General features: G+C 44.6%; 1 protein-coding gene across 1 annotated transcript in view; it reads right to left on the minus strand.

Annotated features, from left to right (window-relative positions):
• Positions 1-13189, minus strand: part of BCAT1 (branched chain amino acid transaminase 1) — a 111268-nt gene extending 98079 nt beyond the window's left edge. The window contains exon 1 of the mRNA XM_033953467.1: positions 12985-13189. Coding sequence (XP_033809358.1) covers positions 12985-12990 — 6 coding nt within the window. The 5' untranslated portion in view covers positions 12991-13189. The remainder of the gene's footprint in view (positions 1-12984) is intronic.
• Positions 13190-15422: the final 2233 nt, after the last annotated feature.

Genomic DNA, 15422 nt, shown 5'->3' on the forward strand with positions numbered 1-15422 from the left:
TGCCTAGAATGCCCTCCTGAGGGAAGTGGTGGAAAGGAAAATGGTGATGGAATTCAAAAAAGCATGGGATAAACATAGAGGATCTTTAATTAGAAAATGAAGGATGTAAATTAAAGAACTAAGGCCAAAACTGGACAGATTTGTACAGTCTGTGTCCCATATGTGTTGATTTGGTGTAGGATGGGCAGGGGAGGGCATCAATGGAAACTCCACTAACTTGGAACATGAGGATGTTACTAGTAGATATCTTGCAAATAGGATGGTTGGATAGGCTGGAGTGAGCTTGGATGGCAACTTCAGCATTTGGAACCTAGGACAATACCAGGTGGACTTGACAGTCTATGACCCAGAAATACAAAAAAAGAGACAAGTTAATTTAATCATGTATTTTTAATGGGTATAACTAATAATAATAATAATAACTTTATTCTTGTATACCGCAATACCATGGAAGTTCAATGCGGTTAACAATAGAAGAGACTGTACATTTACAGCGATGATACATATTACAGTGTTGTTACATTTACAGAAATGTTACATAAATAGCAGTAATAAAAAGGCATATACTAGAGAAGAGACAGTACGTATATAGCGATGTTACATGTTATAGCGGTGGTAAATGGAGGCAATGAAAAGGCAGGGCAATTAGATAAAACAGAGATTGAGAAAGAGAGGCCATAGTGGCTTGGGAGGGGGGCGTAGTCAGAGGGAATGGAGGCATGTCGAGGTCAGGAGGGTGCAGGGAAGGAGGGAAGGCAGCGTTAGCGGAATTTGTCGAAGAGGTAGGTTTTTAGTGACTTCCTGAACAGGTGGTAGGGCGGGGAGTTGGAGATGAGGGCGGTAAGGCAATTGTTCCATTTGCCCGCTTGGAATGCTAGGGTTCTATCAATGAATCTCTTGTAGAGGCAGCCTTTTAGGGAGGGAAAGGTGAATAGGTGGGCGTTTCGTGTGCGAGAGGGGCCTGCTATTTCAAGGTGCTCAGACAAGTAGATTGGGGAAGATCCTGTAAGAGTTTTGAAACAGAGGCAGGCGAACTTAAAGATGATCCTTGCCTCAACTGGAAGCCAATGGAGTTTGGTGTAGTAGGGGCTAACATGGTCGTATTTTTTGAGATCATAGATGAGGCGGACGGCCGCATTTTGGACTGTTCTAAGACGTTTGATGGTATTTTTATAGGATCCCAGGTAAATAATGTTGCAGTAGTCTAATATGCTTAATACCAGAGATTGAACGAGTAGACGGAAGGCTTGGTGGTCGAAGTAGCGTTTGATGGTGCACAGTTTCCAGAGGGTACAGAAACATTTTTTTCACCTGGGCACTGGTATGGTCATCGAAGGTTAGGGTGTGGTCCAGGATGACTCCAAGGATTTTTATGGTGGTTAAGATAGGGTAATCTAGCCCATTCAATCTGAGGGAAGTGTTTGTTAATTTGTGGTTGGGACTCGCTAGGAAGATTTTGGTTTTTTCAGAGTTCAATTTTAATTTGAGTTTTGAGGTCCACAGTTCTAACTTGGTGAGGATAGATGCGATGAGTTTTTCCGTTTCTAGAGTGAGTGAGGTAATGGGGACAATGATGGTGATTTCATCTGCATATATGAACGATTTTAGGTTAGAGTTTGCTAGGCTTCGTGCCAGAGGGGTCAAGTAAATATTGAATAGGGAGGGGGATAGGGGAGAGCCTTGTGGGACTCCACAAGGGTTACGCCAGTGGTGGGAGAAGGCTCCATTACTGTGGACCTGGTAGGTACGGTTTGTTAGGAAGCCTGTGAACCAATCTATTACCTGTCCGGAGATGCCGATGGAGTCAAGGCAGTTGAGCATAATGTCGTGGTCGACCAGGTCGAAGGCACTACTCAGGTCGAATTGAAGTATCAGGGCGCTTTTACCCAGAGAGAACAGGTGGAGGAGGTAATTTGTCAGGGCAGCTAGGACGGTTTCGGTGCTATGATTTGGGCGGAAACCGGACTGGGAGTCATGAAGAATATTGAACTTGTCGAGGTAATTCGTAAGGTTGTTGTTGACAAGACCTTCCATGAGTTTTTGGAAGAGTGGTATGTTGGCGATGGGTCTGTAGTTGGTGATGGAAGAGATTGGCTCCTTGGGTTGTTTAGGGATTGGGGAAATGAGGATGTGGCCAAGTTCGGACGGGAAGTATCCCGTGGACAGGCATAGAGATACCCAATTGAAGAGTTCTGCTTTGAATGATGGGGGGGCGCATTTCATGATGGTGGGAGGACAAGTATCTAATAGGCAGTTGGAATTGGCGTATTTAGAATAAAGTTCGAGGAATAGATTCCAGTCAGGATTTACAAAGGAGGTCCAGGACATGTCGGCTATTGTACCTTCAGTATCTGCTGCGCGTAGGTTGAGTGAGGGATCGGGGCTGTGAGCTGGAAGAGACAGTTTTAGAGTGTGGATTTTGTTCGCGAAGTGGTCGGCTAGAGTGATTGCGGAGGGAGGGAGGTCGGAGTTGGAGCGTTTGTGAGAGTCTATGTCGAATAGGGAGTTAACTAGTCTAAAAAGTGCTTTGCTGTTTAGGGAAGGGGAGTTTATTAGTTGGGAGTAGTGTTTACTGCGCTTATCGATGATCTGTTTTTTGTATTCTTTGACTTTCAGTCGCCAGGTAAGTCTGTCTGAGTCAGTCCCTGATTTACGCCAGATTCTTTCATGTTTCCGGACTTCTCGTTTTATGGTCAGGAGGTCCGCGTCAAACCAACTGTTTGAAGGGCGAAGAGTTTTCGAGCGAAGTTTAAGAGGGGCAGTGGTGTTAAGAACCTGGTCGCTAAATTTTTCCCAATTTAGGTGGAAGTTGGGGTCTGCGTCAGAGTCGGAGATGGGAGTGTAGTGTGACCAGAAGTCTGCTGGATTAAGATGTTCTCTTGTCCAGATGGATTGCTTTGTATGGATGGGGTTAGGCTTTTTGTCAGGTTGTTTTTTGTGCCAGGCAAGTTCAAAATTGCACAGGAGGTGGTCAGACCAGGGGGTATTTGACCAGGTTTGGTCTAAGAGATTTATATTGGGGGTGGTGTTGGTATTGGAGAGAAAGGTGATAAGGTCGAGGTGGTGGCCTTTGTTATGGGTTGTGGTTTGGGGGGGATTGGAGAAGCCTAGTGTCGTGAGGAAGGAGAGAAGGTCTGCGACATTTGGGTTCTCTTTCTGTTCTAGGTGCAGGTTGATGTCTCCTGCTAAGAGATTGTAGGTACCTGCTGAGGAGTTCGCAAGAAGGTGTTCGTAGAAATCATCTTTTGCTTGATTCCATTTATTAGGGGGTATATAGAATAGCGTGACGATTAGGTTATCTATACAGTCTGTTTTGGAAATTTTGCAGGTGAGGATTTCTAGGTCCTTGGTTGATTTAGAGTCTAGGACATGGAAGTGAAGGTGATTATGGAGAATGATAGCGAGGCCACCTCCTCTTTTTGAGTTTCTTGAGAGAGTGATAATTTTGTAGTGTGGAGGGAGAATGTCCCCTATGATGGGGTCCTGGTCGGAAATGAGCCATGTTTCGGTTAGGAGGACAATGTCTAAGCGAGTTTCTTCCAGCCAGTCTTTGATGAGTTGGGCCTTATTTCTAGCTGAGCGGATGTTCAGGTAGGCACAAGGAAGAATGGATTGTTGTGGGGGGCAGGAGGGTATCGTACGTTGCAGATATTTTAGAGATCGTTTTCTTTTAGGAGTTGGTCTAGGAGGGTGGCGGGTGGTATTGATCACAGGAATTGGGAAAGGACCTGCTTCTGTGCAATCGTGTATAAGTCGATGAGGGCGGAGGAGTTTGTCAGGACCGGGGATGCTAGTCCAAGTGGTGTAGGTTGAAATAGGTTCCAATGCTAGAACATTTGTAATCAAGCCTCTTGTGCTGAGCAAATAGAGGAGGAGAAAGGCGGGAAGGTTGTGGGTGATGCTGGTCATGTTGGAAATGTTGGCCTGGTCAGGAGGGGGGAGAAGATTCAGAGGGGGGGGCAATCTGGGAGGCTAGTGTGAAGGGGAGACTAAAACTGGGTTCGCAAGGGGGGAGATTGAGGGGTGTTGGGGGAAGATAGAAAGAAAAAATCTGTGAACTTGAGAGAAGATGATCAGGTCAGGGAGGCCGCAAGTGAGAGTCAAGGAATATAGTACGTGGCCCTCAAGAGGGTTGGGAAGGCAGGCCGGTGCCGAAGTGGCTGCTGGGGGCGGGGCAAACCGCCGAACGCGACGCTCCTCCGGTGCAGTGAAGGGGGACGACTCGATCTCCCTTCCCCTTCACTGTGCTGGAGCAGGAAAAGGCCCGGTCTGCAGAGCCCTTAAGAGGGCTGGGAAGGCAGGCCGGTGCCGAAGTGGCTGCTGGGGGCGGGGCAAACCGCCGAACGCGACGCTCCTCCGGTGCAGTGAAGGGGGACGACTCGATCTCCCTTCCCCTTCACTGTGCTGGGGCAGGAAAAGGCCCGGTCTGCAGAGCCCTTAAGAGGGCTGGGAAGGCAGAGTGGATGGACCGTGCAGGTCTTTATCTGCTATCATTTACTATGTTACTATGTCTTTTCAACCAATGATTGAGTCTTTATTGAAAACAAGTGGTCCCAACCAGGATCCCAGTTTCAGCGTATAACAAATGCCTTCCTCAGGGGACACTTGGCTAGTAGGGGGTGCAGTGGTTAAAGCTACAGCCTCAGCACCCTGGAGTTGTGGGGTTCAAGCCCACGCTGCTCCTTGTGACCCTGGGCAAGTCACTTAATTCCCCCATTGCCCCAGGTAGATAGATTGTGAGCCCACTGGGACAGACAGGGAGAAATGCTTGAGTACCTGAACAAACTCATGTGAACTGTTCTGAGCTCTCCTGAGAAAACGGTATAGAAAATTGAATGAATAAATAAATAAATAGTCACTAGGTGCAACACGCTCTTTAGTGAATAAACGGCAGTACTCATGAAAGTAGAGGAACCCATCTCCACTGAAAGGAACAGCTAATAATAATAATAATTTTATTCTTTTATACCGCCATAACCAAAAGTTCTAGGCAGTTTACACTAAAAAGAGCTGGACAATCAGCAAAATACAATAATACAGTAAAAAATACAAATATTTGTAAAACAGAATTTCAAGAATAAAACTCACTAAGTAATAAACTTATCGAAGGAGGGAGACTTTACATAAAGATGAGGAGAGTGGTAGACAAAGAAAGAAAAAGGGAATGCTGGGAAAGAGGAGAGAGAGGGGATGCTGCTGGGGAAAAGGGCATCTCCCATGAGGAGGAAAGTGACAAATGTCCTCACCCCAAACAAACTTTCAAAACATGCCATACTGGGTCAGACCAATGATCCATCTAATAAAATCTGGGTTTCATTAAAGTCCATAGCACTGTAATATTTTTGGAAAACATGAAGAGAAAAGCAAACAAATACAAATAAAAGAGAGAATATAAATGTTTGAAAGACTCCCATTTTTCTAGTAGTACAGAATCAGATGACTGCTTGTTACATATGCAACAAATCACTTCCCTGAATTGTGAGCAATGAAAGACTTAGTACTTAAATTATACTTTAAATATGGAAGGTTTATGCCCAGACAACGTTGGTTCTGGCTGGGAAGCCACCAAGATAAGTGTTGCTGTTCTTCTTTCTTTGATATACTTTAATACATTTTTGATGAACTGGATGAATTGAATTGAATTTTAGATAAGTTCTAAACTAAATAAAAATCTTGATATGCTTAATAAAGTTTTTTAAGTTAAGAAATTAAATTATGCACCCTTAGTTAATTAGTTGATAGTTTTTCAATTAAATGAACCGATTAAATATATAAAAAATAAAAATATTTTTTTGAGGTAGGTAGGAGGTTTGAAGTAAATGATTACATCATATGCATTCAGGATGAAGACTTGAAATAACATCCAAGTTATAAGAGGTCTCTTTACTGAGAACAATGCATTCATTATGATACTTCAGCCTCTTAAATTCAATTAAATTAAATTTGATGAATTTATTTATACATTCAGGATAAAAGTGTATGCTTAAAATAAAGTTTTTATATGACAAGTGTGGGTTATTAGCAATAATAGATCGCTTCATAAACAAGAAGTTAGGCACCAAATAAAAATATAAAATTTAATTAAAATAATTTTGTATTAATTATCCTTCATACCCCCTTTTATTCTTGAGAGACTACAAGAATGCCCCCTCTATCCTTGGGCTGCACTGCACCTCAGAGGCTACTTGGGTGGAATTTAAACCACTGTCTTAAGGCATTTCCTATTAAAATACTTAAACCAAAAAGCAAGCAACTATTTTATTTGAGATCCCATCGCTTGCATTGCATGTTTCTATAATTAAAACAGTATCATATTTGGTGATTGGCCATAACTTAACTTTCTGGTACTGACCTGGCTGGATTCTGGGTAATTTTAAGCTGCAGGTACAAACCAGGATACTTCATCACCTGGGGTGTCATCCACGGACACATTGCCGGCAGTGTCAGTGATTCTTCTGGTCAGCTCCTGAACTCTTCTCTCTGTCATATCCCACCTACGTGGGAACAGGAAATTGCATCACAGGAAGTGCAACATGGCAGAGAGAAGAGTTCTGAAGCCGGCTGGCAGCGGGCGTCTCGATCACTGATACTGCAGGCAATGAATTTGAGGCTTGGAAGATGAGACTATGGAGGGAGGGGGCAAAGGGGATGGGGCAGAAGAGACTAAAGAGGAAGTGCCAGGAGAAGAGGAAGACAAGTACAAACCAGACTTTGGGGGGAGGTTGGATGCATTATGCTGAGCCCAAAGTGGGTGAACATAGGAATTGCCGCTGCTGGGTCAGACCAGTGGTCCATCCTGCCCAGCAATCCGCTCACGCGGCAGCCCTCAAGTCAACGATCAGTGCTCTAAATGAGTCCAGCCTCACCTACGTACATTTCAGTTTAGCAGGAACTTGTCCAACTTTGTCTTGAAACCCTGGAGAGTGTTTTCCCCTATAACAGATTCCGGAAGAGCGTTCCAGTTTTCCACCACTCTCTGGGTGAAGAAGAATTTCCTTATATTTGTACAGAATCTATCCCCTTTCAACTTTAGAGAGTGCCCTCTCATTCTCCCTATCTTGGAAAGGGTGAACAGTCTGTTTTTATCTACCAAGTCTATTCCCTTCAGTATTTTGAACGTTTTGATCAAGTCCCCTCTCAGTCTCCTCTTTTCAAGGGAGAAGAGGCCCAGTGGGCTTGTGGGTGGCTCATTTTTTAAAAACTCAGACAAACAAGCACAAATTCCCCCAATTTTTTTAAAAAAACCACCCATACAGTCCTCTTAAAAAAGGATGTCTGGGGAACCCCCAGATGTATTGTAACCCTATATTCAGGCTTCTATGTCATTTTTGTACAGTGTTGCTAAAGATCAACAGAAGATAAGTTGAAAGTTATTTCTCCTATCGTTCAGCACTAACAGCTCTGCTTAAGGTTTCTACTTTTTGGAGTGCAACGGAGGTTTTTTGCCAATGAGGTTATCGCCTAACCATCTGTTAACCACCTTTGTGGAGATGGGAGGGTCCTAGTCCGAGGCTTTTTCCTCCATTTTTTAACTGCACATTACATTCAACCCTAAGCTGTGCTGTTCATGTTCCACTTGACATTATATATTTTTTCTTGTGAAAGTGTATTTTAGATACTTTTGTACTGTGTCTACATAAAACCTTTCCATCTCTTTCCTTCGCTCCAGCCCTACAATTCCCATCCTTTATTCTCTAGTCTTTCTATCTCCTCTCTCTTCCTTCCATCAAGCATCTCTTCTCTCTTTCTCACCTCCTTCCATCCAACATCTCTTCACACACTCTCTCTCTCCTTTTCCCCCTCTACTAAGAATCTCCTCCCTCTCTCTTCCATTCAGTGTCTCCTTTCTCCCTCCCTTTCTCTCCCATTCCCCATGTAAGATAATATCTCTCCTCTCATTCTATTTACCCCAGCATCTTTTTTATTTATTGTATTATTTATATACCGAGGTGATCCTAAGAAGTTTACATTGCATGGTGATCAGGTACTCTATCTCTATCTGTCCTGGCAGGCTCACAATCTAACTATGGTACCTAGCCCAATGGAGGGTTAAGTGACTTGCCCAGGGTCACAGGAGTAGTGCTAAGATCAAATCTGCAACCTTTGGGTATTGAGGCAGCAGTTTTAACCACTAGGTTACTCCTCCACTCCTTCTGTTCTCCACAAACACTCCCCCTACTGCTGCTCCACTACTACTACTACTACTAATCATTTCTATAATGCTGCCAGACACATGCAGCACTGTACATTATACTAACCATGTAAGAGAAAGTCCCTGAGCTTACAATCTAATCAGACAGAGAAACAGGACAATTGGGTTAGGGAATTACTAAATGAGACCAGCAGCCGAAAAGACAAAACAAAAAATGAAGAAGAGCCACTACTAATTCTGCCAGTTCCACCCTCTCTGAAACATGAAGTCTAAGTCACAGGGGTGGAATTGATAGGGCTAGCAGCAACCAACCAACACAGAAGAAGCACCACACCACACCAGGAAGCAGAGGGAGGTGGGAAAGGTTGTGGAAGAGGCTAAGGAGGTTTAGTAGGATTACTGGACGTCCAGGAAAACCCAGCCATGTCCTCTTTTTAGAGGACTGTTCATGTGCCTGGACGGGTTTTGGGGGTTTTTTTTAATGGGGAAGTCTGTCTGGGTTTAGCTAATTCCTCCATCTGCCTCCCCAGCTGTTCCACTGAATCTTCGAGCAGCCAGCAGCAGCAAGAATGAGATGAGCCTGCTGCCATCAACCTGCCCCAGAAGCCACTTCTCTGCAGTGACTTCCTCTTCCCACTTAGGTGGGATTTGCAGAGAGGCAGCTTCCAGGGCAGGCCACGGCAACAGGCTCACCTCATTGCCACTACCACCAGCTGTCTTCAAATAACTGGAATGCCTGGGATGTCACCTATATCAAAACCTGTACCTTTGGAGACCTCACTGCTATTAAATATTTGTATGGCATTACAAAGTGTAATTAGCACCCAAAGAACAGAAAGTCCCCACTCGGGCAGCTTACAGTCTGGTTGACAGATACGAGTACTGAGAACAGATGGACAGTAAGGAGCAGCCACTGTTCCAATGTTTACAGGCTAGATTTACATTTCATACAAGATCTTCGGTGTTGTCCTTTACCACCCCAGTTTACCACATAAAAAATGACAGGGAGCTCAGAAGCCCCAACCTAATGTCCCCATCTCACCTCTGACACAAGAATCAGGGACAAAATCATGGCAGAACAAATCCCAACGCTATTCTGCTCCTTCTTTTCTCATCAACTTTAAAAACAATATTGATTTTTCCCCTCCACACCACCCATGTGACCACATTCCTCTTTGGGTCCTTTTATCAAGCTGCGGTAGGGGTTTAACGCGCGAAATACCGCGTGTTAAACCGCCTGCCGCACTAGCCGCTAACGCCTGCATTGAGCAGGCGTTAGTTTTTAGCTGGCCGTGGGTGTAGCCCGTGATGAAATGTCCTTCGCGCTAACCCCGCTAGTGCAGGTTGATAAAAGGACCCCTTTGTCTTTCCAAGAAAACCCTATCCAGCAAGCTAACCAATGCAACCATGGGACTAATTTTCTAAAATGAACCAAAAATTGTCATAAAGGGGCAGATGGATGTTTTTCTTGCCCCAACCTTCCAATTAGCTATTTTTGAAATCTATTTCCTAGACAGATTTCTATGCTGTTCATCTGTGGTTCATCTAAATCTCAAGGAGGTGTTTTATGGGCAGGGCAGGCTTATGAGCTGGATGTTTCTCTCACAACATCAACAGAAAAAATTATAGTGCTTCAAAAGTCTAAAAATATCACAAAAACCACTGACATATGAAATACAGCTGTATGGTTATACTTTATACTGGGGTGGTTAGTCTCAGAATATGGAGTCTTGTACTTAATTCAGGGTTTTATCATGATTAAAGAAATAAAAGTAATATAAAGATAATGAAGAGTAGGCAGGTGGGCATTGGAAGTCTATGACGTGAGCAGGAGCAAGTGAAAAAAGTTTTCACAATAAAACCCTGAATTGGGTACAAGGCTCCATATTCTGAGACTAACCACCCCAGTATAAAGTATAAAGTATAACCATACAGCTGTATTTCATATGTCAATGGTTTTTGTGATATTTAGTCTGGATGTTTTTCTGCCATAGTTGAATATTTTAGAATACATCCAGGACACACTTTGGACGTTTGGGGCTAGATCTGTTTTAACAATGAATAATAATAATTTTATCCTTGTATACCGCCCAACCATGAGTTCAGTGCCACAAATGTGCCCAAACTGTCCAAGAATGCAGTGGCATAGGAAGGGCGAGTGGCGCCAGGGGCGGTGTGCCCCACCCTGCCCCCCTGCCATGTGCACGCTCTTTCCCTTTCCCTGTATCTTTTTAATTTCTCCAGCGTGAACAGCATGCCCATGGCAGTGTCCGCTCGCTCTGTGATATCACTTTCTAGGCGTGAGTCATGGAAGTGACATCAGAAAGAGCGCCGATGCCTACGCAGGCCGCAACCTCGCACTAGGGAAGTCAAAAAGGTACAGGGAAAGGCAAGAGGAGTGCAGCAAGGAGAGGAGCCGGAGGGGTGCCGCACTCTTAGGAAGACCACACCTGGGGCAGACCGCACCCACCTTACTACGCCACTGGAAGAATGTAAACGTGACTCACACACACATAAATACACACATACACCCTCAGTGGTCACTGATCCCCTCCCACCCGCAAAGATGTGAATTAAACAGTACATACCTGTCTGTATAACAGCTTCAGATGTTCTGGAAGTCCTAGTAGAGCATCAATAAGGTTCCTGCAGTGGTTTGCAGAGAAGAGGACCCAGGCCCATATCCCATGTATCTCTTTCTCTATATGTTATCCTATCTCCTCAGCATCCCTTTTTTTCCCTCCTAGCCACCTTGTAGCCATCTCTGCAGTCGTTCCTTCTGTTCTATATGATTATGCCTCCCTCTCCTCCTCTACCTGCTGTGTCTCCCTTTTATTTGGATTGGTTTTATTTGATTGGATATAAAAACATTTACATAAGTGTTAGGCAGTGTACAAAAAAAATACATAATATATAACAATCTAATTAAACAATTAAAAAAAGAATAATCATATTGCATTGGTTGACTTCAGCATCCTATTTTGCTGACAAGTCTAAGTATTTGTAAAATATTGCTGAAGCAATATATATATATATATATATATAGTTTTTTTAGCAATTTTTCATCTATTCAGCCTTCCCCTTGCTGCCTGACATACTCTCTCACCCCTTTTTCTGCTCAGCATCCCTCTCTCCCTCCAACCCCATTGTCTAGCAGACCACAGATCTCCTGCTGTCTCATGTAACCAAACCTCCTCTTCTCCAGCAAGTACAGTACTAGCTTTCCAGCAATAACAGTTGAGTGCTTTTCTAAAATATATTTTTCTCCATTCAGCAGCTGTGTTTGGCGACACACCTCTCCTCTGAACTTGCAGCAATGGTTAGCAGCCATCCACTTCTCAACATCTGGAGAGCAAAACAACCTACAAAGGCCTTGCAGAACACCACAAACAATACTGCAAGGAGGCAATGAAAGTGTCTCTCTCTCCTTTTAGTGGATCTGGTCACTCAGGCTAAGAACTGAATTTAAAAATATGGAAGGGCTGTAAACAACCTCTCAGGACAGGTGCCTACATAAGAACATAAGAAGTTGCCTCCACTGGGTCAGACCAGAGGTCCATCGCGCCCAGCGGTCTGCTCCTGCTGCGGCCCATCAGGTCTGTGACCTGTGAAGTGGTTTCTGACTACTTCTATAACCTACCTCTAGTTCTATCTGTATCTGTATATGGTCTAGTAGCTGAATATCCAGTTATTCTGAGTAGTTAGAATGATATACAGGAACCGTTTTCAGAAATTATCTCCAGTTCAAAAGCATGCACTGACAATAAAAAGCATCCACATGCCACTAGCTAAAACACCGCTGACATGTCATTCTTGGTGCCATCTGCTGCAGCATCCATGCCTATAAACCAGGGATGTCAAAGTCCCTCCTCGAGGGCCGCAATCCAGTCGGGTTTTCAGGATTTCCCCAATGAATATGCATGAGATCTATTAGCATCCAATGAAAGCAGTGCATGCAAATAGATCTCATGCATATTCATTGGGGAAATCCTGAAAACCCGACTGGATTGCGGCCCTCGAGGAGGGACTTTGACATCCCTGCTCTAAACCATCTTGTATACCAAAATTAATACCATTCTTCAAGTCAATCACAGAATATCAAATAAAAGGGTTTAAAACGTATGGGGAATACAAAGTAAGAGACAACCCAGAAAGCCTTGATCTCATCACTATTTCCACATTGTCTAAATCCAAACCACTGCCATCGGTTAGTAATCTGATCTGGCTGCATGTGTGACGTGTATAGTCTTTGTCCTGAAGGAACCCGGGAGGAAGTACTATAGCTGTGCTTAAAACCTAGTGTTTAAAAAAAAACCCAAAAGTTTGAGCATTAAAGTTGGTTCAGTTAGCCATTACGTAGATGACTAGGAAAAGCAACTGTAGTTTCCGTTTCTCTAGCCTCTGAATTACTACACTTTTTTCCCCATACTTCCTATATAAAAAGCTTTGGCAAACAAAATATGACACTTCCACTAGGCTGCACCCTTTAGAAACGTCCATCCTGGAAAATGATATTTTTAATAATAGAAGTGTCCACGAAAGCACAAACACATATGCCTCTTCCTTTTTCCTGTATTCGTAGATAACTGGCAAGGGCTTCCTCCTCTGCAGTCAGCTGAAAAAGCCGAAAATAAAACCAAATGAGGGCTGCGAGTTTGCAAACTGCAGCGCTAAGGCAGGTCACTAAAAATCCAGACAGAACGTGTAAAGCAACCCAGAAATTTAGATATTTCCACGTTGGGGAAAGTCAGACACCTTTTCTTTTTTTTTTTTTTTCTCCATATGGTTCGTTAAGGCACACGAACAACTCAGATGCATTTCCCAATAATTACCTTCATAACTGCAAACCAAAAATTGCTGAATCTCTCGACCTAACGACGTTCAGCGGGGGAAGAAGAGCTTTGCGCCGATATCTTCCGGTTTTTATCCGGGCAACGGGTGCGCGTGCGAACCTAGTCTAGAGCCAAAGAATTCAGAGTCCAGCTAGTCGCGGACACGTTGCAGCCCGTCTTCGAGTTTCCCTGCATGTGTGTCTTCCTCTTCTGGGGATTGTGTAACCCGCCTTCTGCTTAATTGGATTGCATCACGAGGGGGTTGTACTTCCGAAATCCCAGTCCTATGAGAAGAAGAAGAAGAAAGAGCTCACAGAGTCTCCAAAAGCAACTTTATTTATTTGGAAGTGAAACCGAATCAGGAAGCTCTTCTGATTCTAACCTAAAGTCCCCCAGGCAGCTGGTATGCTAAGCTCCCTGTGGTGGCACGAGTGCTTTCATAGAGAGGCTTGAGCATTCTCCAAGGCTATAAATAGTGATGAAAGTACAGCAGCATCTCCCTCTCTGCAGCATGCTACATTATTAAGGCTGGGTGAGCCTGAGAATGCTGGAGCCTGGTACCTGATCCTACCGGTATCTGGTGGCTCTTTTTCTGTCATGTCACTAGCACTGACTATTTCTTTGTTTATTTGTTCCATTTTCTATACCAGGGGTGCCCACACTTTTTGGGCTTGCGAGCTACTTTTAAAATGACCAAGTCAAAATGATCTACCAACAATAAAATTAAAAAAAAAAAACCCACAAAGCACACTGTATGCATAGAATTGTTAATTATCATTCCTATTCTGGGGTTTTTTCAAAGAGGTCAAAGCAGATGACTCTATGCACTGTCACCTCAGTAACAACCATACAAAAATAGACAAATACCCACCCCCCTCCCTTTTTACTAAACCACAATAGCAGTTTTTAGCGCAGGAAGCTGCGCTGAATGCCCAGCGCTGCTCTCGATGCTCATAGGCTCCCTGCGCTAAAAACCTCTATTGCGGTTTAGTAAAAGGGGACCTTAATGTAAAATATAGGCAGCAGATATAAATTCAGACACATTTTGATCACTAAATTTAAAATAAAATCATTTTTCCTACCTTGTCTGGTGATTTCATGAGTCTCCGGTTGCACTTTCTTCTTCTGACTGTGCATCCAATCTTTCTTCCCTTCTTTTAGCCTGTATGCTTCCTCTCCTCCAGACCTCATTCCCTCTCCCAACTTTTCCTTCCTCTCTCCCTGCCCTTTCTTTCTCTCTGCCTCCCTTTCTTTTTTTTCTGTTTCTCTTCTTTCCTTCTGTCTCCCTGCCTGCCCTTTTTCTTTCTTTCTCCCTGCCCTCCCCCAAGCCACTGCCACTGCCATTGGGGACCAGGACCCAAACCGCCACCAATAACAGGCCCCAAACCACCACCAATAACAGACCTGAAAGCCGACGCCACCCCAAGCTCTCCCTGCTTCGGCCGACCAGCACTCCTCTCCCCGACGTCAATTCTGCCGTAGGGAGAGGAAGGCTGATTGGCCCAAGAACGCGATCGACCTATTGGGGGAAATGCTGCCGGGTCCTGCCTTCGCGGAAACAGAAAGTAGGCAGGACCCGGCAGCAAGAAGAGCAAATGCTTCACTAACCTGTCTCCTGCCTTAGCCCGTAGCGAACGCTTGCTTCAGGGCTCTCAACATGTGCACGCCGGCTTCCCTTCTCCTCCCCCCCCCCCGACATAACTTCCGGTTTCGGAGGGACGAGAAGGTAAGCCGGCACGCACACGTTAGAGCCCGGAGCATAAGTTCGCTGCGGGCTGAAATCTCCAAGCCGGGGTTTTTTTTAAAAATGTTCAGCGGCAGCGGACCACCCAGCTAATAAGCCCTAGGGAGAACATTGGAGAGGAAGGCTGATCGGCCGGGTAGATCAGGACATCAACACGAGTCTATCACGGAGCCCGGGATGGGCTTCACGATCGACTCACGTTGCCTTCCTGAGCTACCGGTCGATCGCGATCGACGTATTGGGCACCCCTGTTCTATACTGTTTTCCCAGCTCAGAATGGTTTACATGAGTTTATTCAGGTACTCAAGCATTTTTCCCTGTCTGTCCCAGCGGGCTCACAATCTATTTAATGTACCTGGGGGCAATGGGGGGGATTAAGGGCTAGATTTCACTAAGGACACCGATCGTGTCCCGACCCCGACCCGATTCACTAACCTTACTCCTGATCTGATCTGCGCATGTAAATGAGGGGGGAATGTCATGCAAATGTAGGAAGGCAGCGATTCACTAAACATTTTCTGGACAAAATAGTATCCACTGTTGACGGGGCGCCATTGTCCTGCACACATTTGTCAATGCGCGATTGACAAGGCGCTATTGTCCTGCGCGCATTTGTTGGGCCATGGGAATAGAGTGCCAGAGGAAGAGGATGAGAGGATGAATAGACAGGAGGAAGAAGAATAAAAGGGCATAG

Source organism: Geotrypetes seraphini, chromosome 7 (genome assembly GCF_902459505.1).
Source record: "Geotrypetes seraphini chromosome 7, aGeoSer1.1, whole genome shotgun sequence".
In the NCBI taxonomy this organism is placed as follows: Eukaryota; Metazoa; Chordata; class Amphibia; order Gymnophiona; family Dermophiidae; genus Geotrypetes; species Geotrypetes seraphini.